Raw genomic sequence first — 14,086 nt, 5'->3', positions numbered from 1 at the left:
GCCAAGACCACACTGAAAAAAATATTAAAAGAATTTATTGCTAGAACTTCAGCAATTTGGGCATCTAAAATGTAAAGAGCATTTAAAATTGTTAGAATAGTACCAAAACTGAGAGGTCAAGTTTCTGGGGCATAATAACTTAGTCCTTACAAAGAGGGTGTGTGGATATCATTCTGTGTGTCAGAGCTGCTGCTCGCTAACTTCCTTGCTGTATACACAGCAGGTTGTGGTTTCCTTCTGCAGGGAACACTAAAAATTCTATCCAAAATCTATATGATAGCAACTTTTAAAGATTTGTGTTAGGAAACACCGAAATTTGGCATTTTACTTCACAGAAAAGTAAGTTTCATGGGTTCTTAATTAGCAGGAAAATTGTACTTCACATCTTAAAAATTGTGTTTGCAAGCATGGCAAACAATGGTAGATTTTAACAAAAATAATTTTTTTGATATATTGTGATATTAATTTGTTTGTCCAAGTTGTTTACATCTGAACAGAACAAAATTACATGAAAAATGGTTTCTTGTCCATCTAATTTTCTTTCTAATAGCAACTCTATTCACTGTGAGTAGATGAATTTGTAGTAAGTGTCTTGAGTAATTCTGTTCTACATCAGACTTAGCTTTGCTTCACATTTTTTTCACTGATTCCTGAACTGTTTGAGTAGTGTTGTTAGTAACAGCGATGTGTATCCTGTCTTAAAAATCTTGTGTCAGACACGAAACAACTTTAAAGAATAATAGAAAGAGGTATTCATAAATATACAGTTAAAGAAACTGCTTCCCCCCCTTCTCCCACTCCTACTCCAGATACAGTATGAGCAAAGACTTGCAGAGCTTGAGCAGCTGCTTGCCTACAAATTCATGAGTGAATTGCCAAAACCGAATGCTGATAAAGCCAATTCTACCGAACTTGAAGAGGAGCTTCAGAATCTGAAGAAGACCCATCAGATCACCGTTAAAAACCTCGAAACAGAAATTGAAAACCTCAAGACTCAAAATTCCCAATTAAAATTCAGAAATAAAAAGGATAACAAAGACTTAAAATTAATAGACTCTCAAATAAAAGAAAGTAACACAAAAGACAGACTGTTAAAACTAAATCAAGAACTGGTCACAAAAAATAAAGAAATAAGAGACCTTACAAAAACTGTAGAGAAACTTCAAAAAGAAAGGATGATGATGTTGTCTGATAATAATTTGAGAAATAAAACCGATAATAAGGAAAACTCTCAAGAGATCTTGAAAAAGCATACCTTAGCAACAGATAAAAGGAATTCCAGCAACAGTGAACCCTTTCTGGGCATTTTTCATGATGACAGAATATACCAACCTCATGCTTTTTCTGATCCTAATATCTCGGAAGTTCTGCAAGAAAATGCACAGTTGAAAGAGGAGCTAGAAAAATTGTCTCTAGAAATGAACCAGCAGAGGGTGAAGTCTCAAGCAACGCTGGCTTATTCTGAAAATAATATACGAAGGTAAATGCTCAGTATGTTCCTTTTAAAAAACTTGTTAATAATGGGTGATGCAGGATCAGAATGACACGTCAACCATGTGTGAAGCCAGGTTATACTTGACCATCATTCTCTGTAAATTTCATTTTTGCTGTTTGATTTTTCAGAGCGGTGTACAGATACAATTATTCCTGCAGGAAAACCTATCTCAATCCTTTTTCAGTACTACAATTTATCATGGTTCTGAGTAAAAAAGATCTCAGTATAAATCATTGTATCATAAATGCTTTGTGTTGCATAGTATTAATGTTTGGTACATATTTTGGCACTTTGATTCAAACTGAGGCATGCTTTCAGTTTTAACCAACAGTAGAAACTTTACACTTCGCATTGTTTCCCTTAGCTCCCTTCATATTCAACGTAAAGGTAGTAAGTACATTCAGATAGCAACCCATTTTATTCTAAAATAAATACCTGAAATAGCACAGCTAAATTGTGATTTAACAGCATCTATTTTCTCTACCTTGATTTTGATAAGAGGAGCCTAAAAAGGTGGTTTGGCTGAGTTTTCAGTATTCTAGCTGCCTCTCGTTAAATGGAACACATCTCCAACATTGTAGGATTCCCACCCACTCATTTCTCCAAAGTGGTGGAAGTACTGGTGGTCATGTCTCTTGCAAAGTATTATGAAATATCTAAGATGTGCTACCTCTAACACTTTTTTTCATATTTTGTGTTCAAATGAGAAAATTCACTGCATTTTTGAAGAACCGTCTTGCTGCTTTACTACATGTTATGTTCTTCTCCTGTCCAGGATACAGGAAGACACAGCAGAATACATTGCATCTCTGAAAGCTTCCCATCAGAGAGAAGTAGAGAACATCCTTTGCCAGTACGCAAAGGAACATTCTGCTTCCAAAGTAGCTGAACTTAACAGCAGAATTTCAACGCAAGAGGTGAGATACAGTAGATACATTCATAGACACATAGCAATCTGGAAACAAATGATTTCAACAAGTATCTGTAACTTTTATTTTCCTTTTAAGTAGGATGTATTGTTTCAGAGATGGGCCTGTGCTACTGTATTCAGAGAATCAAAATGGCAGAGGCTGGAAGGGACTTCTGGAAGTCATCTGGTCCAACCACCTGCTCAAGCAGGGACACCCAGGGCAGGTTGCCAAGGCTATGTCTAGGTGACTTTTGAAGATCTCCAAGGATGGAGATTCCACCACCTCTCTGGGCACCCTGTACCAGTGCTCGGTCACCTGCACACTAAAGAAGCCTTCCTTGACACTTAAAGGGAACCTCCTGTCTTTGAGGTTGTGGCCACTGCTTCTTGTCCTGCTACTGCACACTGTTGTGCCAGAGCCTGGCTCTCTCTTCTGCACACCTTCCCTTCAGGTGTTTATATACATTGATAAGATGCTCTGAACCTCCTCTTCTCCAGGCTGAACAGTCCCAGCAATCAGCTTTTCCTTATTACAAAAATGCTGCAGTTCCTTCATCATCTTTAGTTGCCCTTTGCAGGACTCTCTTTAGTCTGTCCAGGTCTCTCTTGCAGTGGGGAGCCCACAGCTGGATACAGCATTCCAGGTGTGGCTTTACCAGTGCTGAGCAGAGGAGAGAGGATCACCTCCATTGACTTACTCGCAACACTCCTCCTAATGCCCTCCAGGATATCATTAGTGTTTTATTTAACTTGGTGTCCACCAGGACCCCCATGTTTTGTTTTTTTTGAAAAGCTGCTTTCCAGCTGATCAGCCCCTAGCATGAACTGGTGCCTGGGGTTGTTCCTCTCCTGCAGACAGGACTGTGTATGGTCCTTCATGGAGGGTCCTCTTGGCCAGGTCACTCAATGACAGCATAGCCATCAGCCACTCCCAGTTCTATGTCCTATCAGAAATCATGTGGAAAATACACTCTGTTCCACCGTCCAGGTAATTGATGAAGATGTTGAGCAGGATTGGACCCACTATTGATCCCAGAGGTACTCCTTAGTTACTGGTCTCCAACTAGACTTGATTCCACTAATTACTGCCCTGAATGGGCCTAGCCATTCAGTCAGTTTTCAATCTACCTCACTGTCTGCTCATCCAGCCCTTATTTCATCAGCTTTTCTATGATAGTCTTATAGGAGGCAGTGTTGAAAGCCATACTGAAGTCAAGATAGACAATATCCGCAGTTCTCCCCTCAAGCTAGTTGTTTCATCATAGAGCATTATTGGGTTGGTCGAGCATGGCTTCCAATTTTTGAGTCCATGCTCACTACTAGCAACCACTTTCTTGTTTTTAATGTGCTTGCAAATGATTTGCAGGATTAGTTGCTCCGTCACCTTCCCAGGGATCAAGTTGTGAGGCTGACTGGCCTGTAGTTCCCTGAGACTTCCTTCTTGCTCTTTTGAAGGAAGGAGTGATGTTTACACTCAGCACTCATGGTAGCTACCCATCCGGGTCCATGGATTCCTGTATGTCCAGTTTGCGTATTCTCTAACCTGATCCTCTTCCACCAAGCGTACATCTTCCTTGCTTCAGACTTGTCCCCTGGTCTCTGGAGCCTTGCATTCTTGAAGGCTAGTCTCACTAGGAAAGACAAAGGCAAAAAGTCACTCAGTACCTCAGCCTTTCCCTGTTCTGTATCACTAGGGTGCCTGCCCTGTTCAGCAGCAGGAACGCACATTCGCTAGCCTTCTGTTTGCCGCTTACATACTTAGCGAAGCTCTTTGCCTTTGTTCCTCTCACCAGTTTCAATTCCAGGTGGGCTTAGACTGACTTGTTCACCTCTCTGCATACTTGGATAATGCCTCCGTATTCCTCCAAAGTCACCAATCCCTGCTTCCACCTCCTGTGTGCTTCCTTTTTGCATTGAGTTAGGCAAGGAGCTACTTGTTTGTCCATGCAGACCTTCTGGCATTTGACTTGCTGCTTGTTGGGGTAGACTGTCCTCAAGCCTGGAGGAGGATCCTTGACTATCAATCAGTTTTCTTGGGCCCCCCTTCCCTCCGTGGCCCAATCCTTTAGACTCATCCGAGCACATCCCTTCAGAGGCCAAAGCCTGCTCTCTTGAAGTCCAGGACTGTTACCTTGCTTTTTGCCATTCCCTGGTGGATTCTGAATTCCACCATCTCATGGCCATTGCAGCCAAGGTTGTATTTGACCTTCACATCCCCAGTGAGTCCTTCCTTGTGAGTTTGATGCTCAGCAGAGGATCTCTTCTAATTAGGTCCTCTCTCACCCGGGTCAAGAAGTTGTCACTGATGCTCTCCAGGCACCTTCTGGGTCACTTATGATGTGAAGCAGATAGCGGAGTGAGTATTGTCCAAGAGGATCTAGATCTCCAATTATATTTGTGCAATAAAATTTGGGGAGAAAATGCCTACAGTATGAAGGTAGGAAGCACTAAAGGATTCAGATTCTCTCTCGATATTTTAACTGAGGGAAGGAAACTGATGATGAAAGTTGTTTTTGCGTACTATATATGTACATGTGTGCTGTGTAACAATTTGGGTAATTTTAGAATCAGTAGTAGCTTTTAATATATGCATTGCTTGTAACTGCAGTACTACAACACTTATTATATTTCTGGTGTGTTTTTCCTGTATAGGTTTTCATATGTTGTCATAAGAATTTGTTAGTGATAACTATACTTAATCTTTTTTTTTGTAGATATTAATAAAACATCTCCAAGAACAAATCAGTGAACACCAGAGACATCAGGAAGCCCTTCTGGTTTCACAAATGCGAGAGGAACTCCTACAAAAAGAGGTATATGTAAATTTGGATTCCTTGTACCTTACAAAAATTTCTTTTTCATCCTTGTAATGAAATACCGCAAGTAATATATAGTCAAATAAGCCTTAGAAACAGTACTTTTATCAGTATCTCCTACATCAATTATATCTGAGAATATATATATTTTTTGAAGAGGGTTAGTGCTGGGATATTGGATAAGGGGACTTGAGGGTTGTGATAAAAGACTATGTAAAGCTTTCACTTTAATTTACTCATTAGACATTAAGAAAGTGAACAAAAAAACTTAGTATGTTAAAAGAAAAAATATCAAGTTGAAAGAGGAAAAAATGAGAATAAAGCAATAGAGCTTTATAAGAAAACATACCTAAATTTCTGGAGGCTTTGGAAAATCAATTGCAAGTCATCCGTTGAGCTGATTTGACCTGCCAGTTATTAGACCAAAGGGGTTTGATCATGTGTGTTAGCAGCATGTTTTTTCTTAATCTATTCCTGAGAAATGAGTTTAACTGATGCGTTTTATATGTGATCTTTATCCAGTGTGTATGAGGAGAACAGAGTGTGAGAAAGTTTTTAATCATATTATCTACTAATTTTTTAGTGTGCTTAGAAGTATAAAAATTGACTGTGAATAATCATTTTATGACTCATTACAAACAGGATTGGATTTATCAGAAAAGGACTAGACTTTCTTATCTTTAGGCCACTTCACACAAACAAAAGATAAAATCCCTGAGCCACTATTCAAGCTTTCAAATAAAGGAGATATTTCTCTTCTAAGTCTCCCCTTCTACAGCTTTTAAATAGTCATTAAACAACACAAATACACTTTGCAAGGCATCTGTTGTTATCAGTGTTAAGTACTGTATGAAATCTTCATCAGTTATCTGAAATTTTAGGTGGCTAAATTGTTGGAAGAACTTAGAGAGGCAAAGGAGAGCCAGAGTCCCGAAATGAAGCACTTCTTGTGTCTGGAAAAGAAAATCAAGCATATAGAGACCAGATATGCAGAAAGAGAACAAGAACTTCAAAAGGTACACCACAGCATATTCTGCATTTACTGCTCAAGGGCAATTTATTGTTAGAACTGTAACATTATGGTATGTGCACAGGCTCATTTACCCCATATTGGAGATGGGGGCAAATATTTTTTGATACAGCCATGGTTTGGCCTGCTGATACAATTAATGTGGTGCTAGTCAGCAATCCCTTGCTTCAATTACACCGTGAAAGCTGGCCATTGAACATGTGACAGGAGTTTGTAATTTAGTTTATTAAGCTGTGATATATTCCTCGACTAAACTCTTAATTTTACTTTCTAGTCCTAGAAGTCCCCTTCAGGAAAGCTGCATATAAAAGCAGGCAGAGAAACATCTTGCAGCTGTCGACTACATTTACTACCCTAAACAACAAAAAAAACCCTTTATCGTGTACACACTAAAAATTCTGTATAATTGCCTAATGTTTGTTTGACAGTTGGGTCTTTGACACAGCTCCTTGTGTCTGACATTTGTATCACCTGAATGGGCAAAACAGTTTTGCTTTTTGTTGTTGATTTTAGATTTTATATCATAGCCTCTAACCTGATCTCTCTATATGGGGAGCTGCTATCAGCTGGAGACTGTTTCCTAGTCCATACAAATTTTTCAACACTTCCATCGTTTCAATGTTTGAGTGTTTTATTTAATGTTTTAACTTTGACTTCATGTAATTAAGTAAAACCAAAGGACAGTTGGACTAGAAAACAATCAAACCTGTAGCAGTTCATAGCTTGTGGAGTTTGTTCTACAGTTTTGAACCAGATCTCAAGGAATTCCCAGTTAGGTACAGAATTGTTCATGGTAGAAGACTTTTCTCACACATTTCTACAACAGATCTTTAATTCCAAAAAAGAACTGTGCATAAAACAAGCCTGTAGATTAAAAACAAACTCTACCACCACTGATGACTCTTTTTGTTTGCATTCTGTCATACTAAGGCAACTGTAATGCAATTACTTTTTTACGCTATTCATTTGCTTTTGTATGCTGTGATAACTTCCTTTCATTTCTGTAAAATACCAGCTGCTGTCTAGTTTGTGATCCATCTCTTCTGAAATCCTTACATGACCCATAATATTTACTGAAATGTTTTTAAATGTATTATTTAAAAAAACAGAAACAACAACAAAACACAGAAATGATACTACGTAATAAGTAATTTCATCTTTTCTGCTGTTATTAGCTTTGCTATGCATGAAGCTTTAGGTTTTATTTGTTCTAGTTTTGTACCCTTAATCACATGCAGTGGGGAGCCAAACAGTCCTCAGAACAAACGATAACAAACCTGAACCGAACAATGTATGGAAAAACTGATTGCTGAACAAGGCAGTAACGGCTTGTCCTTGGTACCAAACTACAAATGTCCTTTAAGTGATAGAGATTTCTTTTAAGAATCTATTAGAGCTTAATAGTGGTGGTTACTTTCTGATTTCCTGTGACACTTTATGTTGGGTAATCCAATAGGATTATGCCATGGATTCATGTGAAAACTAATTCAACTGTGTATCTGCGGCAGCTTCAGACCCTAGTCAGTGATATTTGCTGATAATTCATATAACCGCTGGCTTTGAAAAGCACAGCAGTAGCACAGAATATGTAATTCAGATTTTGTTTGTTTCTGCTGCAGTGTTCTTTAATTAACACATTTAAATGGCAATTCAAAAAGCTCATTTTGATTACAAAGGGCTCTACATTATGTGATCAATTTTGTCTAATATATTCAAACTTTTAATTGCTGCTTTGGAGAGGCTAAGTCAAATTCTCCTGAGGCTCATTAGTCAGTGATGGCTTCTACCCTTCTGTCATCAGTGCAAATATCTAAAGGCAGTATATTGCCATGAGAACAATTTTTTGTAACGTTTGGAACAACTTGTTCCCACTTAACATCAGCACCGGGCTTTGAGACTGAGCATCAAATAAAATGAAGTGGTATATTTTTGCAAAGGAGCAGTGGTAACTGAATATTTGACTAGAAAATCACAATGCTGACTTGCTTGTAATTTGCAGGCAACACAACACATCACTGAAGCAAGGCAAACCCACGAAGCTGAGAAGTGGAGAAAACTTGCACAACAGAAGAATCAAGAACTGGAGAAATTTCGAGTGGAATTGGATTCAATTTTAGATGTTTTACGAGAACTGCAGAAACAAGGCGTTGTTATTCCAGCACCTAATTCCAGTGGATTCAGCATAACAGATAACTGTTGGAAGACATGATCAGATAGAATTCTGCTTGTGTAATCACCTTACAGTGTTCAGTTACATATATATGTAGGAAATGTTATGGGAAATCATTGATATAATGCTTGTGCATTTAATTACATTGATCTTACCTGAAATCTTGCTGCTTCAAAGGGAGAGCATTAAGCTACACTGCAGTCCAAGTGTATGTTATGTTTTGTTAGTAATAAAGGTCATGCACTATTTTTTTAAAATGTGAGGAACTTTGAGGTTATTCTATTGAAAAATTCCATGTAACCTTTTCAGATGCTATTGAACATTCCTGAATATCCTTAATGCCTGTATTTTTACTGTATAGTGTTACCAATAGCTACCATACAGTAGGGCATGGACTTCTCTTCCACCATTTTGCGTCTCCCTCTCTAACCTATAAAACTTTCTGATTTCTTTAAGATCCCTTTCAAGTTTTTAAATGCTTGAGGAGCAGGGCAGCCACTTTCCGTTGCCATTCTGCTGAAGTGGTGGACAACACAGCAGGTGAGAAGCTGAATGTTACAGATACCACCACACCTCCTATCCTGTTAACGTGCACGCACCTAAGTGTACTTACCCCTGTAAGATAGGGGCTAGCGTAGGAGGCCTTCCTTCTGCATCACTGTTATGTAACGTGGGCTGCCCTGCTCCAGAAGGAAATGGGAAGGGGGGAAGAAAACAGCTGTTACAGCTGTCATCTGGAAAAAAACAAACTCTTATCTTGGTAAGAGGGTAGAAAAAGTAGAAGGAAATGAAAACATAGTAAAGAAAATTGAAGGTAGATATTTAGTGGCTGGAAGAATAGGTTTTTGAACAATAAAATCAGTCAATTACTAGTCTGACAATGTGACAATTAACTCCTTAAGAATTATGTAGGCCATACTCTGAGGTTCTAGCTCAATCATTGATACTTAGAGCAAAGACAAGCTAAAAGCTAGAATGTACGCCTGAGGTCCTCTCCTGTAATTGTGTTCATTCTACACTGTATTTTGTTATTGATTTTGCCTTGTGAAGCTAAGCTTCAAATCAAAAATGATATTGTTCAGAGCTGTGTGTATGTATTTATATGTCACACTTCATTAGGGACCAGTGGTAAGCACGCATTTTGGCTTATACAAGCATGCAACAGTGCATAAAGCTCAAAATAGTACCACTTGCACCACGTAGGCACAGGCAGCTATTTACAAGTGTCAAGTAACAGTGCAAGATGTTTGAGTACACACAAATCTAAAACATATGCACATATATATTTAAAAAAAAAAAGTCAAGGATGAATATGAAACAACCAGAGTTAGTATATTAAGCTGTTTTTCAGCTTCAGTTTTCTCCCCAAATAATGAAGTACTGGTCTATATTCATAAGATGTGTAAATACAACACTACTTCTATATAAAATATCAGGTGTATATAGAATCATAGAATATCCTGAGTTGGAAGGGACCCACAACGATCATCAAGTCCAACTCCCAACACTGCACAGGTCTACCCAAAAGCTTAGACTATGTGACTAAGTGCTCGGTCCAATTGCTTTTTAAGTTCAGACAGTCTTGGAGCAGTGACTACTTCACTCCAGGCTGTAGAGAGAATTATCTTAAGCATTTGTGCAGTTCATTCATGTACCTTTTAAAATTCTTGTATTGGAATCCCAGCAAATGCTGTGTCTTTTAAACTGTTTGAACTAAATTTCACATTAAGTTCTCCTTCAGTCAATTTTTACCTTTACTGTAAGACAGAATATGATTTATACTCATACTATAAGTTCTCATAGGCATTTATGTATTTGTGCATTCACTAAAGCTTGTCTTTAAATTTGTAAGGCATTTACCATGAGGAAATCAAGCAGGCAGCTGGCTTTGGTGACTCAGTGACCTAGATTATAGATAAGACAGCTGGTTTGATAAAGGAGAACAGCATGTGCAGAAGAGTCACAGCAGAGGTGGCAGACACACAAGCACTGTTCTCTTTCAAGTTCTCTGAAACACACCAAAATTACTCATGTAACAAATTAAATAGGTTATTGTCATGGATGAAGACTTTATTTGATAGTACATAATACATTTTCAACTCTGCCCCTCTCTCATCTTTAACCTATACTGGAAAAAGAATAAAAACCAGACTCCCATTACCACTAAATATTCAAATTTTGCTTTACTCCAATTTTGCCTGGACTCTGAACAGCTGTCTGTTAAATGTGAATTGTAATGTTTAGCTTTACACACTGTTAACTGTATTCCTATTGTCCAAAATCAAGAGAGCACAGGCCTCCAACTCTTGCTGGAATAATGCATGGTGAAAGGCTCTGTGCTGTCCTTGGCTGTCAGTCCCTGAGGCTATAGCATGACTTCAGGGATCACCATGGCTCCAGGTGACCTGGCTTTATCATCTGTCATTGCCAGAAGGACAGGAGTGAGTATAAGAAGACCACAGTTTAATTCCTTCTTTGCCACAGGCTTGTAAATGGTTGTATGGGGTTCTTTTCCTCACAGAATGACAAAAGCGTCAGTATTAAAGAGTTCAGGAGCTGCAGCTCAGATGTATAAATGCTAAATATTTTAAATGATGTTCACATCACTTACTTTGCCTTTTAGCCTCGCAGACAGTACATCATTAGATTTCAGTAGAGAAATTCATGGTTTTACCTTCCTCTTTCTTTTCTCTATCAGCAGATGTCTCCTGATTTCACTGTTATTTTTTTTAAAGGTACATAACTAAAACTTGTTTATACACAGAAAAAAATATTTACTTTTGAAAACTGGAATACATAACTTGCCCTAGTAAGAGTTGTTACACAATACATACTTAGGCTAACAAACATATGCAATTATCCCTGTGAAGTTAAGTCTATCACAGGCGCTGTACTTACAGTAAATTTTGAGAATAGGCTATAAAATGGTCAGCCCAAGCAGTTAGAAAGCTTTCAATAATTCCATTTTCAGACAGGAAGATGGGAAGACCATTAAGTTCCAAGTATTCCATTTGAACAATTACCCTGGTCAAAACACTTTTCATTTACTTTGCCTGATGCTGGCTTTCTGGGGAAGAATGCACTTTTCTTTAAAAAAAAAAAAAAAAAAAAAAAAAAAAACACATATAAAGTTGATTATTATACCAGTCCCTTTTCTCATGAGACAAATCATCATGTCTATTAGTTCTTAAGAAAGAAAAAGAAAATAAGACCAGTTTTAAAATAATTGCTTTTGAAGACTACAAAAAGTTTCTGTATTTGCCTTTGACTGTTCTAATGCACAAGCAGAGCACAAGGCTGAACCACATGGTTGCCACAGTGTTTCTCAAGCCACATCAGAGCTGCGCAAAGTGCAGGCTGTATGGTTGTTTACCTGTCAAAAGGAGCTTGAAGGGCATGGTTAAAACAGAAAGGAGACACGATGAAGAACAGAAGCAGGATCAAAATGTTTAATTACTCTTACAGGATTAATACATGCTTCCAAAGGACACTAAGAATGCAATTCAAATGTGTAGCATGCCCAGTTGGTATTAGCCCTTGGTCATTTTATTAAATGCCTGTCATCTAGGAATTAAGTGTCACCATCTTCAATACACATGAACACTTTTCCCGTCTCCCCAAAAGCAACAATTATGCTCCTAAACAAAAAGCTTGAAGATTTAAGGTGGGGGAAGAAAAGCTTAGACCACAGTGAATAGCGAGCTTTTATTTTTCTAGAGCCCAGCCTTCATGATTTTGGTATCTAGCTTTCAAAATAAGCTTCGTTTCTCAATAGCAGAAGAAATGGATAATTTCTTTTGCACAGGTTTTCCCCACTTAAGCAGCAATTTGTTTTCAAGATTGGCAAAGGGGGGAAGAAAAGATCAAATTTCACTGCAAGCAGCTCACTCGTCCAGAAAAAAGTTATAAAAGCCACATTTAGAAGCAGCAGACCTTGCTAGCAGGACCACTATTCTATCACATTTGAGCTTGAGCTCAGACAAAAACTTCCCATTAGACAGGTGAGATGCCTGAGCTCCCTCAGCAGGAAGCAGCTACCACATTCACAGCACAGCCCTTTTCCACTCAGCTTGAACAGTTGAGCAAAGAGGAATTACACTCTGGAACCACCTAGGTTTTTTCTGCAGAGCAAGATGGTTGATTGCCCTAGCTAAGGTGATTTTGGCAAGGCACGTTTACATGTATACAGGCTACAATGAAAGTTTTAGACAATTCCAAAACTGTATTTTAAAACGTGGGATTGAAAGAACTATACTCTGCAAACTTTCTGACATCACTGGAGAACACTTATTTAAGAACAGCTGTGAGAGACAGCTATATAGATTTTTGTCTATTTGTGCTGTCAAAAAAATCTATTGACAGAGACACTTCCAGTTCCTGGTGCTTTCTGGACATATGCAGTACCAACGCTAAGGAAAGGGACAGGAACTAATCTGGGAAGGAAAAAAAAGAAATGGAAGCCCACAAAAGCTACAGCCTCTGTACTCATGGTTAAGTACTCACAGTGACAGGAGGCCGCTCCTGCACTGTAAGATACGAGACACGTCTGTGGCAATCTACACAGCTGTACTCGTTTAATACAGACTTCACTTCAGGCTTTTCTTGGGAAGTATTTTCAACAATAATCTGCCAGTTTGAAATAGCCCATACTTTTAACCCCTACTTAATGTGCAAGGAAAAGGTGCAAGAAATTACATTTGAAATCAGGAAATGTAGGTGTCAGTGGTTTGCAATAAAGGCAAGGGAGATGAAGAGAGAGGTTTCTTCCTCTTCCTATATTCTTTAAATGCATAACCCATTCGTTGCTTTTTTCCCCTATTTGTCATTTGAAAGGAAAAGTATGAATTCATCAGAATTTGCATCTCAGAAGATTATATCAGCAGGCCACTGCTACATGTTCATTTGGACAAAACCATGTTGTATACAAAGCAGGTTACTTTCAAAAGAAAAAATAATCCAGTTAAGCTGGGATCTTGAGCCCCCTACTTTGATACACATGAAGAGCTTCCTACAAAGCACTGTTAACTCAAAATCCAGCAAACCTGGTTCTTCTGCCCTCCACACGCTTGCTCTAAAACCATTCAGCCACTAGCTAACCATCTCTTCAAGAAAGCTGACAAAAAAAAAAAAAAAAAAAAAAAAACAACTAAGGTTCAGAACCTTAATTCTTCTCTAAAAATGAAACAAAGATTGAAATTACATCTACTTGTTTTCTTAAAAAACCCTTACCTGGGGAATAGTTGTGGTTACACCACCATCCCAACCAAGTACAGAAAGATGGAGCAAGTACAGCTCAGCTATGCTTCTGGAGCTGGCTGCTTCAGAACAACTCAAAGCCTCCTAAGCCCTTCACTGGCTGTCTGGTCCAAAAAGGGCAGTTTCTAGAGCTGGAAAGCACAGGAAGGTTCAGCTGATAAGCAAAGCATGAATTACATACAAAGTGGTAGTGGCACGTTAATTCTGTTGGCAAAAGAAGAATATTTTTCATCTGGTTTCCTGTGATCTAGCTACTGAATTCTGCATTACCCAACTGGCAGTTCACATCAACAACAAAAAACAAATTAATGTGTGTTGGATACTAATTCCAAGGCCAACAGAACGTGGCTCTGAAGTACCATAACGACAGGCACCAATTTGCTTCTACCAGGCAGCAGGTGGTGGCAGC

General features: G+C 38.5%; 1 protein-coding gene across 3 annotated transcripts in view; it reads left to right on the top strand.

Annotated features, from left to right (window-relative positions):
• Positions 1-9,501, top strand: part of CEP162 (centrosomal protein 162) — a 42,244-nt gene extending 32,743 nt beyond the window's left edge. For all 3 annotated transcript variants that reach the window (XM_084515624.1, XM_084515625.1, XM_084515626.1), the window contains 5 exons: positions 810-1,480; positions 2,271-2,412; positions 5,120-5,218; positions 6,103-6,237; positions 8,251-9,501. In XM_084515624.1, the coding sequence (XP_084371750.1) occupies positions 810-1,480; positions 2,271-2,412; positions 5,120-5,218; positions 6,103-6,237; positions 8,251-8,460 (1,257 nt within the window). In that variant the 3' untranslated portion in view covers positions 8,461-9,501. The remainder of the gene's footprint in view (positions 1-809; positions 1,481-2,270; positions 2,413-5,119; positions 5,219-6,102; positions 6,238-8,250) is intronic.
• Positions 9,502-14,086: the final 4,585 nt, after the last annotated feature.

Source organism: Aythya ferina, assembly GCF_964211825.1.
Source record: "Aythya ferina genome assembly, chromosome: 3".
NCBI lineage: Eukaryota > Metazoa > Chordata > Aves > Anseriformes > Anatidae > Aythya > Aythya ferina.
This window is presented reverse-complemented; position numbering and strand designations above follow the sequence as displayed.